The sequence below is a fragment of the Dipodomys merriami genome, unplaced genomic scaffold, assembly GCF_024711535.1.
Source record: "Dipodomys merriami isolate MVZ:Mamm:240054 unplaced genomic scaffold, mDipMer1.0.p SCAF_19, whole genome shotgun sequence".
Classification (NCBI taxonomy): Eukaryota; Metazoa; Chordata; class Mammalia; order Rodentia; family Heteromyidae; genus Dipodomys; species Dipodomys merriami.
The window spans coordinates 30,871,081-30,885,991 of NW_027203270.1; the positions used below are offsets into that span (position 1 = coordinate 30,871,081).

Here is a 14,911-nt window from a genome sequence, read left to right on the forward strand (position 1 = left end):
TCGTGGGGCCTGAACTCTGGGCCTGGGCGCTGTCCCTCAGCTCTTCAGCTCAAAGCTAGAGCTCTACCACTTGAGCCACAGCGCCACTTCCAGCTTTTTTCTTTTTGCTTATGTGGTGCTGAGGAATCGAACCCAGGGCCTCATGCATGCAAGGCAAGAGCTCTACCACTGAGCCACCTTCCCAGCCCCACAAAACTATTCTTAAGCTGGGCATGATAGCACAAGCCTGTAATCTCAAGCACTTGGAAGACTGACACTGAGACTCTGTCTCTCTCTCTCTCTCTCTCTTTTTTAACCAGTACTGGGGCTTGAACTCAGGGCCAGAGCACTGTCTCTTAGCTTTTTCCACTCCAGGTTGGTATGCTATCACTTGAACCACAACTGCACTTCCAGCTTTATGATGACTAATTTGAGCTAGAGTCTCAGACTTTCCTGCCCGCCTGGCTTCTAACTGTGATCCTCAGATCTCAGCTTCCCTGAGTAGCTAGGATTACAGGGGTGAGGCACTAGCATCCAGTATGAGACATTGTTTCAAAATAAAACAAGTTTTTTCTTAATCTAAGGGAAGGAAAGCATAAGGACACTGCTCCTTTGGTATTTCATCTTTGTCACTATAGATAGAGCTTATCATTTTACCTTTTTGCTAAGTCGCATGTGGGTATCTTACTCCCTTTTCCTGAGTATTTACCAGAATAGTTATTTATTATTTCAGAACAGCATGGACTGGCTACATATAACTGTTATCTTAGAGCTCCAGGAGTACCATTTCAGGTTCATGAAGTTATTATTACAAAGTGTTAGCTGTGTCAGTGTTTAAACTCTGGTAAACAAGTTTATTCTGTTTCTCCTCCCTTCCTACCCCTCTCCTTTTATTCACCTTATTTCCCAGTGGATGACCTGGAAGTCCCCTTGTCTCCCACTCTCCCTCTTTCCTGAATTCTGAGTCTTGAGATACTAGTCCTGTTGTTGCCAGTTTCCCAAGCCTGTCTCGCCCAGAGGTCTTACCTCGACCCCCTTGCCTGTTCTTGCTTCAGATGGCCCAGCGGAAGATTCGAGATATACTGGCCCAGGTTAAGCAGCAGCACCAGAAGGGACAGAGCAACCAGGCCCAGGCACGGAGGAAGTGACCAGCTCCTTCCCATCCCATTGACTCCAGGACAACGGGCAGAATTGGAGAATGTGCTCTTCCAGCAGGCCTGAGAATGAGTGGGAATCAGGGTCCCTGGGCTAGGCTGGAGATCAGGTTTGCCCACTGTCTTGAAAAAGATGTCTCAGTGAGGAACCCTGATCTCCCAGTCACAAACACCAGGCCAATTAATTGATCAACCACACAGCCTGCCCCTCAGAACACCATGACATTGCAAAGTTCAGGGTGCTTTTAAACGTGGATTGTTTAAGGAAGTTGTCCAGCCCCCACCAAGAGGGTGGGACAAACCCCAGTGGGGAAGAGAAATAAAATTTCCTTCAGGTTTATAAAAACCTCAAAGGATGGTTTGTTTCTTGACCTTAAAAAAAAAATCATCTATCCATCTGTCATCTCCCTTCCTGGTTTAATTGATGAAATTTCCTCCATTCTCAGTGCCCCATGCTACACCTCATTTTATATTCATACTGTTAGAAGAAAGCAAAAGAAAAAATGGGTACCAAGGCATTTCTTTGCTTAGAGTACTGACTGTGGAGAAGATCTGTATCATCATTGGAAGGACAATTGCCTCCCTAGACAATAGGAATAGCAAGAAATAAAGAAGGAGGAGAAATGGGGGAGAAAGATGATTAAAATATTTACGAATCCACGTTTAAAAGGAGTATCCTTGGGCTGAGGATGTACCTCAGTGGTAGAGCGCTTGCCTAGCAAGTGTTTGGGACCCTGGGTTCAATCCTCAGTACCACACACAAAAAAAGAAAAACCCAGAATTCGTATCCTATGGCTGATCTATTTATTTCAGTCGCTATCTTGAAAAATTGACACAACTGAAAAGATTCCCAGTCTGCTGGGGCTTCCCCAAGATCATGCCCTCTGACCCCAACATCATGTCCCCCGGTGTACATGGTATGTGCATGGGTAGTACCCAATGCTCGGCAGGGTAGGGGCTGACCACTCTCCCTGATTCCCATCGTTCTCAGGCGGATTTTATATTTTTTTAAAGTCTATTTTAATGATTGGATATGAGCACTGGGAAGGGGACATGAACTCCCCTTGATAAAGCATCAGCTCCATGGAGGACTTGAGTGGCCCTAAGGTGCCGTCACCCCAGCCTGTGTGCTCTCCCCTAAGGGCTGGCTCCCAGAGGTTACGAGGTTGCAAGGCACTGCTCACCATGGCCTTTGTTTCTTTGGTAGTGGTGGGACTTGGAACCCAGCTTCCGAGCTTCTGATTGGCTCAAGTCCGTCGTCATCTGGCAAACGCAATACAGGGGAGAATATTTGCTTCTGTTTCTTATTCTAGAGGAGTATTTAAATGACGGCTTCTGCCTCTATGAATAATTATTGTCCATGATGAGAAGGTATGCCTACCGACAAAATTCAGACTACCAGCAGCATTTTATGCACAAAGGGGTAAACAAGCTTAATTTATTGATTTACCAGGCTCTGTAAGATCCCGTTGGAAGTTTAGCCCTTGTGGAGGCCAGTGGTCATCAGTTGCAGGAGGCTAGGCCTCCCTCCTAATGCCATACTGATGGTTAATGCATTTTAGCCGGGTGATGCACTTTAGCTACCCTGGACAATACAATGAAGTGTGCTGGGAAGGGAGGAAAGGCTCATTCTGCATGCGGAAGAGCGCAGGCCTAGAGTCTCCTCCCACCCCCCACATTGCAACAACTGACACCTGAACAACCGTGAAGTGTGATGTGTGTGGGCGGAGTCAGGCAATGCTGTGTGCGAAGTAAACTACCTCAAGGTATGAAGTTACCTCAGCAATTATTTTCCTTTTTTTTGTTGTTTTTTGGTTCCCCATCCCCTCCCCCCTTAAAAATTTTTTTGATCTTTTTTTTTTTCTTTGCGGCTTGCTGATATTTTATATAAAAAAGAAAAGAAGAGCAAAAGAGAAGCTGATAGTCTTGAATATTTTATTTTTTTAATGAAAAGGAAAAAAAATGAAGAAAGTTATGTTTCATAATTTCTTACAAACATGAGCCAGTAAACCCTTTTAGGAACTCCCTATGGAGAACAGGCCCTGGTGGGAAGGGCAGCAGGGCTGGGCCCTGGAGGAGGAAGAGGGAAGAAGGCCCAGGTTTGAAGACACCTTCCCTTTCAGGGACAGAGCCCAGAGCCTTATGGGACTCTTAAGTCTTTGACCTTGGGAATGCCTGTTGTACTATCTGGACTTTTCCTTCCTGATGGTCCGGATCAAAAGATCCCAGCAGAGAGCCCCTGGGTTATGGGGGTGGGCAAAAGTATAGGGTCTCAGCAACTAACCAACTCTTGGGCTCTCTCTGTTCCTTCCTTCAGTTAAACAGCAGTCTAGCCAGCTGTTCCCACCAGCGGTACTGTTGTGATATTTTAAAATATTGCCTCCGTTTTATCGAGGAGAGATAATAACTAAAAAAGAATATACCCTTTTAAGAATCTCTATATTTCTTTGTCTAAAACTATGGGAGCCAAGATTCCATTCATGGCAGAAAGACGGCTACCCCCTCCCACCCTCAGAGAGGCCTGCCTGGCTTGTCATTGCAATGTCTTTTGTTTTCATTTTTTGGTTATTGTTTCGTTTCCGTACCATCTTGCTATTCTTCTTAGTCTACCTGCATAGACCAAGGGGGATAACTGTACCCTTCCCTCCCTCCCTGTCTTCTTTAGATTGATTGATCGGATTGATTCTAAATGTGGATTCATGATTAGGAATTTTTTTTTTTAAATAAAATTATTTAGGTTGGGTGGGCAGCCAGGGAGGAACAGGAGAAATGATGAAGTGTTTCAGGACTATTTCCTGTCTTGGCCTTACCACTTTGTCCCCATGACACCCCTCCAATAGCCTCTAGAACTGTCTAGCCCAAAGAAAGGAAAAGCAAGAAAGCATTGAGGGATAATTATCAGGCCAATTGGAATGGAGCCTCCCATCCCTGCCAACCACAAAAAAAAGGGTCTCCCACCTTTCCATCTCTGGCTCTATATGCTTTGTTCCAAAATGAAGCAGGTAATGTTCAGACATCGGCCATTTAGTGATTTTTTTAAAGTGGATTTCCAGCAGCAAGCATGCTTTGATATCTCTGGTTCAAATGATCATTAGGAAAGAAAAAAGAAAAAAAAAAATCCCACAGTACCTGAAATGTGATTGTTGCAGTGTTCAGTTCCTTGGGGGTCTACTCCCTTCACACCTTAAACCTGAGTCCTTTTCCTTTGGCTGATTTAGCTCCCAGAAGAGATCAGGAAGTGTGGCAAGGGACTGGAAAACTTAACTTGGCTTAGTCAAGGTGCTAGTCATCTGTGATACTTGCCTAGCAGGAAGAAATGTAGAAGTGAGGCTACCAGAAAGTAAAGGAGTGTAGTTTGGTGGTTAAGGGTTATGGGAGGAGGGACCTGTCTTGGTTGGACCTCCTATGACCTAAAGGCCAAGTCAACACCTCCTTTCCCAGTCTTTGGTGAGGTTCACAAGCTATTGTGAAAAGCACTTGGGAGATAGGACGGTTTTAAGAAAAATGACTTAAAAAGAAAAAAAACCTTCTGTGCTCTGAGATTATATATATATGTGTGTGGATGTGCAACATATATATTTTTATGAAAGGACCATCTCTTTCTTTAGGATCTATTTTTAAATTCTTGAAATACATTTAAAAAACAACCAAATGGTTTGGTTCACTGACTTACTTTGAAGTTGCATCTGCCATGCCAGTTACACCCCAATGGCTTTAAATCCCCTCTGGGGTTCCATTACCTTTTGCAGGTAGGGTTGTAGACTCAGTTCTTGGGGAGGCATCTGGGAAGGAGAGAGCCATTTTTCAGGATAGGGAGTCATACCACCTTTCTTCTCTTTCCTCTTTTCCCAGTCCTTCTCAATCTTTCCTTTTTCCTCAGCTCTCCACTCCTGGAAAGGGGTGGGGGGAGTTGGGAGCTGTTCTTTTATTTATAAAATGTCTCACTGTTGGCCAAAAGAAAAGAGAGAGAAAGAAAAAAGACCCCACGTAAAAACCTAGAGGACACTGGAGGAAGATGCTCCAGTTGGTTCTGTGTCCGTTTTCCTCTGTGCCAAAGACAGACAGAGAGAGAGGCTGTTTCTGAGTCAAAGCAGTGGCCATCTTTCAACATCTCCCTGGGCTGACCGTGATGGGGAAAGAGCCCAGAGACAGTGTGAGCTAAAGACAGGTCCCTTCCCTTCTGAGGCTCCTGGGGGACTTGGGAGTGGTGCTTGCCAAGGGGTAGGGAGCTGAGCAAGGGGGTCCTTTGGCTTCTGATTGCACTTTGGGGAGGGAGGGGATGTTTGGGCCTCCTCCCTGTGGGAGTGCTCTTATTCCCAGTCCCCACTGCAGAGATAGCACGGTGGAGTTCCCTTCAGGCCTGGCAGACTGGCAGTGAGGAGGGGCCTCAGTTAGCTCTCAAGGGTGCCTTCCCCTCCTCCTACCCCAGACATTACCCCCCCCCACCCCCTGCCATATTGGGAACCAGCAGTGCTACTAACTACCTCAGAGCCCAAGAGGGTGTCTAGCCTTCCTATGTCCCCAAAGGAGCTGGCCCCTCTAGGCAACCCTTGCCTTCCTTCCACCTCCTCAGGTGGGATCTCCTCCTTTCTATTCCCTGAAAGGTTTGTGGGGAGATCCTAATGGCTGCCATTCAAACCACAAGACTGTGTTGCCTGTTTTGTTTGTTGAAAACCAGTCAAAAGAAAACAGCACAGCCTGATAAATATAACTGCAAAAAGATAGAAGAAAAAAAAATCCTCATCCAACGCCAGGGGACATAGAAGCCATTTTCCTTCCAGATATCGATGGTTTAGATGCAGAACTTGTATACAGATGTAGAGTACCACCAGCTGAAACTTCTGTTTCTTTCTTTTGGACATTTCTCCATGGGGGGTACAGACTGGGGAGAGGCCTCATGACTGAAGGGGACTGAGCCAATGGGGCAAGAGCCCCAACTTGTTCTTCAGCCCCGTAGATAGACCTCCTTGGGTATGGTCTGATGGCGCCATTACTGACGCCCTAGTATGGTTGAATCCGGATTGACAAGATCGAAGAAGAGAATTTTTTTTTCTTTCTAAAATGGAATAGCAGGAAGCTCCCTTGGAGCGAGGGTTTTGAGCAAACCACAGGTTTTGAATGCTATGAGTATAAATGGATTAACTACCTCAATCCTTACAATAAGATTGGAAGCGAGGGCAGGGAAACGTGCCTGAGGGTATGAATCTCAGCCAGGAGAAGAGAGTTAATTGAGGCTTGTGCCACAAAAAAGTATGTCTTGGGGATCTGGCAGGCCTGCCAGGATCTCCCCACCCACTGGTCAGGTTGGCAGGAGGGCTGGCTGTTAGGTCCACCTTTTCTGCCTTCCTTGCCATGTTTCATTCACCCCTTTTCCCTCCAGCTTGTCCCCCTGTCACCTGCTTCAGCTTTGTTGGACCAGATGGGGAGGAAAGGAATCTCTCCCTTGGACAGAGGAAGCTGGCTAGAAGTGAGCTCTGGGGGCTCGGCCTGGAATCTGCCACTCAGCTCCCAAGTCAGGAAGCCTGGAGAAGCCAGAGCTGAGGCCCCTTCTACAGGGTTTCTTGGAGATTCTCTACCTCCGCAGGACCCCCTTTGTCTTCAAGGGTACAGTCCATTCCGGGAGAACAGGTGGAGCAGCATCCTTGGCTCTGGGGGAGGCTGAGGGAGGATCCATCTTTGTAGTAAGCTCCACTGGGTACCCAGCGCCTCCCTCACCCCCCTAATGGCCTTCCTCATAGAAACCCCATTTCACTTTTGATTTATCTACCTCTTAGCAAAACAGATAGAGAGAAATTAGGTAGTGGCAAAAACTCCACTTGCTTAGGTTAGCGGGGGGGGAAAAAGATTTCTTTTTCCAAAGGAAAAAAAATTACCTTAAAAATACTTCCCAAAAAATTAAAAAATTAAAAACCAAAAAAAAAAAATTTCTTTTAAGAGGGAGATATTTTCCAGTAACCACTGGATTGTTTTAATTTCCTAAACTTTTCTCCTTTCTTTTTCCCCCCACCACAAATAAGTTTCACTCTAGGGGGGGGAGTCTTCCCTGAAGATCGTGTTGCTCGCCGTGGACAGGTGTCACTTGTCCATGGCTTGCGTCATCCCCACCCCATTCCTGCCAATGAGACCTGTCTGTGCTTCTCACAGCCCCTGCCCACCCCCACCCCCCAACTGGGACATACCCCATGTGTTGGGAGTGTTTAAATCTTGATACACCTTGTAGGGGCTGGAGGATCACTTGAGACATTTCTGTGCAGATTTTATGTAAGCCACTGTTGGTAAAGGTGTTGGAAATGAATTTTTAGGAAATGATGCATCAGAGTGAATAAATAACCTCTACCACCATTAGGCGATCCTGGTTCCTGAAACCAGACTATGTGAAAAGAGCCCACTCCCCTGAGACCCTTCTGAGACATCACTCAGAGTGACAAATGGCTTGTTATGAATTCGCATCAGAGGAGGGGCTGGAGAGCTACTGTTTGTGACTTTCTTCTTCTTCTTTTTTTTTTTAAACGTGAATGCTACCACTTTCTGTAACTACAGCAACTTTGAGAATTGTACCTTACTGGAAATCACCAGCCTGTATTTGATTGTGTCCTTCCTCCTGCCCTTAAGCCTGTCCAGGTTTGGGGGGGGGGGGCAGCTGGCTCAGACTTTCTAAGTTTGTTCCTTCAATAGATGGGTGCTCCAGGTTTCTGCCCCCTGGGGGGGAGAAAAAGGATGTTTCAGCCACAAACCAATTCATTCTACTGTTTCAATGTCAAAATTAAAGGAAACTTATATTAAAAACGGCTGTGTCTGTGTCTTTGGGGTGGTCTTCTGGGATCAGGTTTAGATGGCAGAATGCAACCTATGCCTGAAAGCTCTGGTTCCCAATGACCTGAATAGGCCAAATGCCAAGAGTGTGCCTACGTTTACAAGACAACAACGGGGGAGTGGGTAAGGGGTTCGTCTTTTTGTCTTTGCTTTTTTTTTTTTTTTTTTGGAAACAGGTTTTTACTGTGCAGTCCCACCTGTCTTCAAACTTTTGATCTTTGTGCTTCAGCCTCCAACTGCTGTGATTACAGGTATGCACTGCCACCCCCATCTTCTAAGGGTCATCTTATGAAAGGCCAAGTTCAGTGGCTGAGGCTGTGATCCTGAGTGTGGTTGTCTCACTGTCTACACCTAAACCTGTTGAGGAAAGTCTCGCTTGATCTGTCACTGACATGGGATGTTCCATGGTGTTGGTTAGGTGGAGTAGTGATTAATGAAGGGATTTGCAAAGCACACCTCTGCTGGGTCTATTTGTTCAAGCATTTAAGTAGTTGTACAAAGAGATTGTTCATTCAACATACCAGCTTAAGAATAATGCAATTTGTTGGGTGCCGGTGGGTCACGCCTGTAATCCTAGCTACTCCGGAGGCTGAGATCTGAGGATCATGCTTCACAGCCAGCCCAGGCACAAAAGTCTGAGACTCTTCAATAAACCACTCAGAAAACCTGAAGTGGCACTATGGCTCAAATGGTAGAGTGCTAGCCTTGAGCTGAAGAGCTCAATAAACCACTCAGAAAACCTGAAGTGGCACTGTGGCTCAAATGGTAGAGTGCTAGCCTTGAGCTGAAGAGCTGAGGGACAGCTCCCAGCCCAGAGTTCAAGCCCCACAACTGACCCCCCCCAAAAAAATGCAACTTGATTGTCTCCCCCATCTCTCCCAACCCCACTATCCCCTTGAGTTACTGGTTTCTTTCTGAGAGCTGTTTTTCATTCTCCCACTCAGCTGTACCATTGTAGTTGGCCAGGTAAGCCTTTGATTTATTTCCCATGGTACTTACCACAAATTGTCATGCTTTTCCAACCCAAACCCCAACTGTCATATGTACATGCCATCCAGTGTTTCTACTCATTGGGCTAGTTCCTGGGGCTCATCATCCATTAGTCCATTCCATGGTTTCCAATCCCCCACCAGTGGCTTAAAGTTACCTGAGAGGGTTGGGAAGGTGCTGAGTGATAAGAGTACTTGCTTAGCATGCAGGAAGCCCTGAGTTCAATTACTCAGTACTATATAAACAGAAAAAGCCAGAAGTGATGCTGTGGCTCAAGTGGTAGAGTGCTAGCCTTGAGCAAAAGAAGCTCAGGCTCTGAGTTCAAGCCTCAGGAATGACAAAAACATAAGTAAATTGCTTGAGATGCTGGGCACTTGTGGCTTACTAGCCTAGCTACTCAGGGGGCTAAGGTCTGAGGATCGCTTTTCCAAAGCCAGCGGCACAGTGAAGGCTGTGAGATTCCTGTCTCCAGTTAACCACCTAAAAACTTTATGGAGCTGTGGCTTAAAGTGGTAGAGTACTAACCTTGGGAAAGAGCTCAAGGACAGCACCCAGTCCCTGAGTTGAAGCTCCCTGGCCAATAAATAAAATTGCTTGAGTAGGTCCTAAGCTATATAAACCTAATTGTGAAGGACAAGACCTGGACCTTTTTTGTATATGTGCCTGTAGTGGGACTTGAATTCAGTGTCTGGGTGCTGTTCCTGAGCTTTCTTGCTCCAAGCTGGTTCTTTGCTACTTGAGCTATAGCTCTACTTCTGCATCTTTGGTGGTTAATTGGAAATAAGACTCTTGAGGACTTTCTTGCCTGGGCTGGCATCAAACAGCAGCCTTCAGATCTACTCAGCCCTCCTGAGTAGCCGAGATTACAAGATGAGCCACTGGTGCCCAGCAAGATTTTGACCTTGAATGTTGGCAAGAGAAGGGCTGAATAGAGACCAGAAGGAAAGAAAGACCCTATGCTACCCCCAAACAGATGGGGTGAATGTCTGCATCAGAGAACACCATAGGGAAGGTCAGCAAATCTAACATGGTGTTTAGGAAAGAAGCCTGTGAACACCTCTGCTTGTCAATATGTATAAGTCAACTCGAACACTTTGCACTGACTGACAGCCAATACTCAACTAACCCTTCCCCACTTCTCTATTAGAACTAATTGGCAGTTAGTTGGCAGTATCAATGGCCGCTACACCTAGGAAGCCATCCAGGGTCCAGAAGAGGCTGATGGCACCCTCCATTCTCCCACTTTCTGGCAGCATTAGTTTAACTACGCGGCTCCTAGTTTCTCCCAAACATCTGTAACTTCTTCAACTCTAGTTTTAGCACTTAATCTCTATCCAGCCATGCCTCGCTTTGGTGTAGCTGCAAAATCTAATGTGTTTATATCAGTCCAAAGGTGATGGACCCCAGGGTTATGGAGAGACAGCCGGGAACTTGGGTGTCTCCAGCATGCCAGTACACAGTTGTGCATGAGAAGGGGCAGGTGTGGTGGAGAGCTGGGAGGTAGAAGGGAGTTGTGTATACTGGCAGAATGAGCAGGGCCTGGCAGGTGGAGCCCTTGCACCACAACTGTTAAACCGAAGGTCGATTATGGGTCAGGAAGAGATTAGTTGTGGTTGGAAAGTGAGAGGCTATGGTAAAGATCACAGCCATGAGGTCACCCTGGAGACCACTGGACCAGCTGGAGTATGGGTAAGAGGCAAAAGGAGCCTCTGGCATCTGAAGAGCTAATGGGATAGGGAGAAGATGAACTCAGGAAGCCATTTAGTTGCTCAGGCCAGCAAGGTTTATCCATTCAGGAAATAGATGTACTACCGGTTTCTGGGGGAGGCTAATGGATTCAGTTTTGACCACAGATGAAGAAATTATGATTCAGTGGGAACTGGGAGTTCCCAAGAATATTAATGTTTTTTTGTTTTGTTTTGTGTTGTTTTGTCAGTTATGGGGCTTGGACTCTGGGCCTGGGCACTGTCCCTGAGCTCTTCAGCTCAAGGCAAGTGCTCTACTGCTTGAGCCACAGCGCCACTTCCGGTTTTCTAGTGGATTATTGGAGATTAGAGTCTCACGGCCTTTCCTGCCCGGGCTGGCTTGGAACCATGATCCTCAGTTCCTCCTGAATAGAATTACAGGTGTGAGTCACCGGTGCCTGGCAAATTTAATTTAATTTTTTTTTTTTTTTTGCCAGTCATGGGGTCTGAACTCTGGGCCTGGGCGCTGTCCCTCAGCTCTTCAGCTCAAGGCTAGCGCTCTACCACTGGAGCCACAGCGTGACTTCGGCTTTTCTTTTTTCTGTTTTTATGTGGTGCTGAGGAATCGAACCCAGGGCCTCATGCTTGCAAGGCATGCACTCTACCGCTGAGCTACCTTCCCAGCCCCTGGCAAATTTAATTTAAAAAAAATTTATTTTCTGTTGTGAAGCTTGAACTCTGGGCCTGGGTGCTGTCCTGAGTTCTTCAATTACAGGCTACTTGGGCCACAGTGCCACTTCTGGTTTTCTGGTTGTTTATTGGAGATAAGAGTCTCATGGCTTTTCCTGCCTGGGCTGGCTTTAAACCTCTATCTTAGCCTCCTGAGTGGCTAGGATTACAGGCATGAGCCATTGGTGCCTAGCACTCTTTTTATTTTTTGGCCATTCCTGGGGTTTGAACTCAGGGCCCAGGCTCTGTCCTTGAGCTGCTCTTTGCTCAAGGCTAGTGTTCAACTGCAGCACCGCTTCTGGCTTTTTCTGTTTATATGTGGTACTGAGGAATCAAACCCAGGGCTTCATGCATGCTGGGCAAGCACTCTACTATTAAGTCACATTTCCAGCCCTAATTTCATTTTTTTTTTTGGGGGTCCAGTCATGGGGCCTGAACTCTGAGCTTGGGCACTGTCCCTCAGCTCTTCAGCTCAAGGCTAGCACTCTACCACTTGAGCCACAGCGCCTCTTCTGGCTTTTTTTTCTTTTTGCTTATGTGGTGCTGAGGAATCGAACCCAGGGCCTTAGGCATGCAAGGCAAGCGCTCTACCACTGAGTCAACTTCCCAGCCCCCCTAATTTCATTTTTTATTATTAAATATTTGTATTGCTATTATAAAGGTGATTTACAGAGGGGTTATGGTTTCATAAGCCACTTGTGTGTTGTGTCTGTTCAACTGTTTGTTGGAGACATAAAGAAGCTTCAACTTCTCAACTACCTGTAAGTATAGTAACATGCCTAATGATAATGAATTTGAGCATGTCAAAGACAGTGGCCCAGTCCCTGAGTTCAAGCCCCAGGACTTTTTTGTCAGTCATGGGGCTTGAATTCTAGGCCTGGGCACTGTCCCTCAGCTCTTCAGCTCAAGGCAAGCGCTCTACCACTTGAGCCACAGCACGACTTCCAGTTTTCTGAGTGGTTTATTGGAGATGAGTCTCAGGGCCTTTTCTGCCCAGACTGGCTTTGAAGCATGATCCTCAGATCTTAGCCTTCTGAGTAGCTAGGATTACAGGCAGGAGCCACCACGCCTGTCCACTATTAGTTTTTGTTGTTATTCTGTTTTTTCCACTCTAGATTAGGGTACCTTGCCAAAACAGCTTGAGCCCTCAAAACTGAGCATTTTCTGTGTATTTGCTTTTGGAATCCTTCATGGGCCAAAAGCCATACTCACAATTCTTTGGTGCCTTTTGTCTAGATTTAGTATCAGATAGAGGACTTAACAAAGGCATATCACAGTGGCATGGCTGAAGTGCTAGAGCACTGGCTAGCAAGCCCTGTATCAGTCCTCACTCAGTATCCTCCCTGCCACTTCCACAGCCCCCGTCCCCAGCAAAAAAAAAAAAGGGGGGGGCTGGGAAGGTGGCTCAGTGGTAGAGCGCTTGCCTTGCATGCCTGAGGCCCTGGGTTCGATTCCTCAGCACCACATAAGCAAAAAGAAAAAAGCCGGAAGTGGCGCTGTGGCTCAAATGCTATAGTGCTAGCCTTGAGCTGAAGAGCTGAGGGACAGTGCCCAGGACCAGAGTTCAGGCCCCATGACCGGACCCTTCCCCCCCCCAAAATTTAAATTGTCCTATCTGGTTTCCCTGGGATCAGAACCCTTTTGTCCTGCTGAATAGATCTATAGGCACCACTTTAATCCTTCCAAACTCCTTAAAAAGGGTATGATTACCACACTTTTTGATTTAGTCTTGGCCCCTAGGCTAGGAGGTATAAAACAAATTCTTCCAGTTGCTCTAGGCATACCCCTCTGCATCATGCTTCTGATAAACCTCATAACAAGAGTTGGATTCAGTTTCTTACCCTTTGAATCTGGGCTTAGCCAGCTGTTTGCTGTATTTTACCTAAGAGATAAAAGCTGAGACTAGAAAAGGAAACGTCAGGGGTAGAGGGGATGTATCTCAGTGGCTGAGTGCTGGCCTAGCATGTGGGAGTGTTAGAGGCCTTGAGTTGCATCCTCAGCGCTAAGTTGGGGTGTGTGTATGGGGGGGAGGGTGAGGAATGGGGAAGTAACCTCTCTGAATTATCATAGGACCCTTTAAGCTTTGTGGGGATGCTTGCTGGAAAATGAAAGATCTGAAACAAGGCTTTTATGAAGTTTTTTTTTTTTTTTTTTTGGGGGGGGGTCCGGTCATGGGGTCTGAACTCTGGGCCTGGGCGCTGTCCCTCAGCTCTTCAGCTCAAGGCTAGCGCTCTACCACTTGAGCCACAGCGCCACTTCTGGCTTTTTTCTTTTTGCTTATGTGGTGCTGAGGAATCGAACCCAGGGCCTCATACATGCAAGGCAAGCACTCTACCACTGAGCCACCTTCCCAGCCCTTATGAAGTTTTTTTAATTTGTTTTGTTTTTTTGTTCCTACTTGGGCTTAAACTCAGGGCCTGGATTCTGTTCCTGAACTTTTTCACTCAAGGCTAGCACTCTACCACTTAACCCACAGCTCCACTTACAGCTTTTAGTGGTTAATTGTGGTAATAATGAGTCACAGACTTTTCTGCCTGGACTGGCTGTGAACTGTGATCCTCAGATTCCAGCCTCCCAAGTGTCTAGGATTATAGACATGAGCCACTTGATGCAGAGTCTTGATTAATATTGCTTGGGCTGACCTCTACCCACAATCCTCCTGCCTTTGCCTCCTGTGTAATATAACTCACATTTCCTGGCTTGATTTCTTTTGTTTGTTTGCTTGTTTGTGTTTGGTGAGTGGTAGGGTTTGAACTCTACCACTTGGAGCCATAGCACCACTTCCTTGATTTCTACTTTCTTATTCCTCTTTTATCTATCTGTGCTGGTACTAGGGCTTGATCTCAGGGCCTTGAGCTTTTGACTTAAAAAAATTATCATAAAGGTAATGTACAGAGGGGTCACTGTCCCTGGACAACATCACTCCTTCTCTTGTTCTCCTTCCGTCCCTCCTTCACATCCTTGCCTTCAAGTTGCACAATTCATTCTCAACGTAGTGTTCACTAAGCACCACCTCTGCATTTGTTCACCTCTTGTCTCTCCAATTCTGTGTATCCCTCTTTACCCCCAATTTGTGCTCTACAAGTTGAACTATGCTTCTGTTTCCAGCTTTTTCCCCCTCCCCCCCAGGTTAATAGTAGACAAAAGTGTAGAGACTTGTCTGCTCAGGCCAGCACCAAACCAAGATTCTCAGGCGCACTGGTGCCTAGCTTTTTTTTAGTCTTCCTTTGTTGTTCAGGCTGGCTTTCTGGACCCAAGTGTTCTTCCCATTTCTGAGCTGATGGGACTACAATGTGTGACACTGCTCTAATATTCATGTTCTCTTCATTAAGATCAGTTGATCTGAAACTAAACTTGGAATTTTTCAGTGGAGTTTCTGTTGTTGTTGTTGGTCATGGGTCTTGAACTCTGAGCCTGGGCACTGTCCCTCAGCTTTTCAGTTCAAGGCTAGCACTCTACCACTTGAGCGACAGCATCACTTCCAGTTTTCTGGTGGTTAATTGGAGATAGGAGTCTCACGGACTTTCCTGCCGGAGCTGGCTTTGAACCACAATCCTCAGA

The 14,911-nt window shown here is 46.4% G+C and overlaps 1 protein-coding gene across 3 annotated transcripts in view; it reads left to right on the forward strand.

The window, feature by feature from the left end:
- The window catches only part of Igf2bp1 (insulin like growth factor 2 mRNA binding protein 1), a 40,085-nt gene extending 38,958 nt beyond the window's left edge, over positions 1-1,127 (forward strand). For all 3 annotated transcript variants that reach the window (XM_070026866.1, XM_070026868.1, XM_070026869.1), the window contains one exon: positions 1,035-1,127. In XM_070026866.1, the coding sequence (XP_069882967.1) occupies positions 1,035-1,127 (93 nt within the window). The remainder of the gene's footprint in view (positions 1-1,034) is intronic.
- Positions 1,128-14,911: the final 13,784 nt, after the last annotated feature.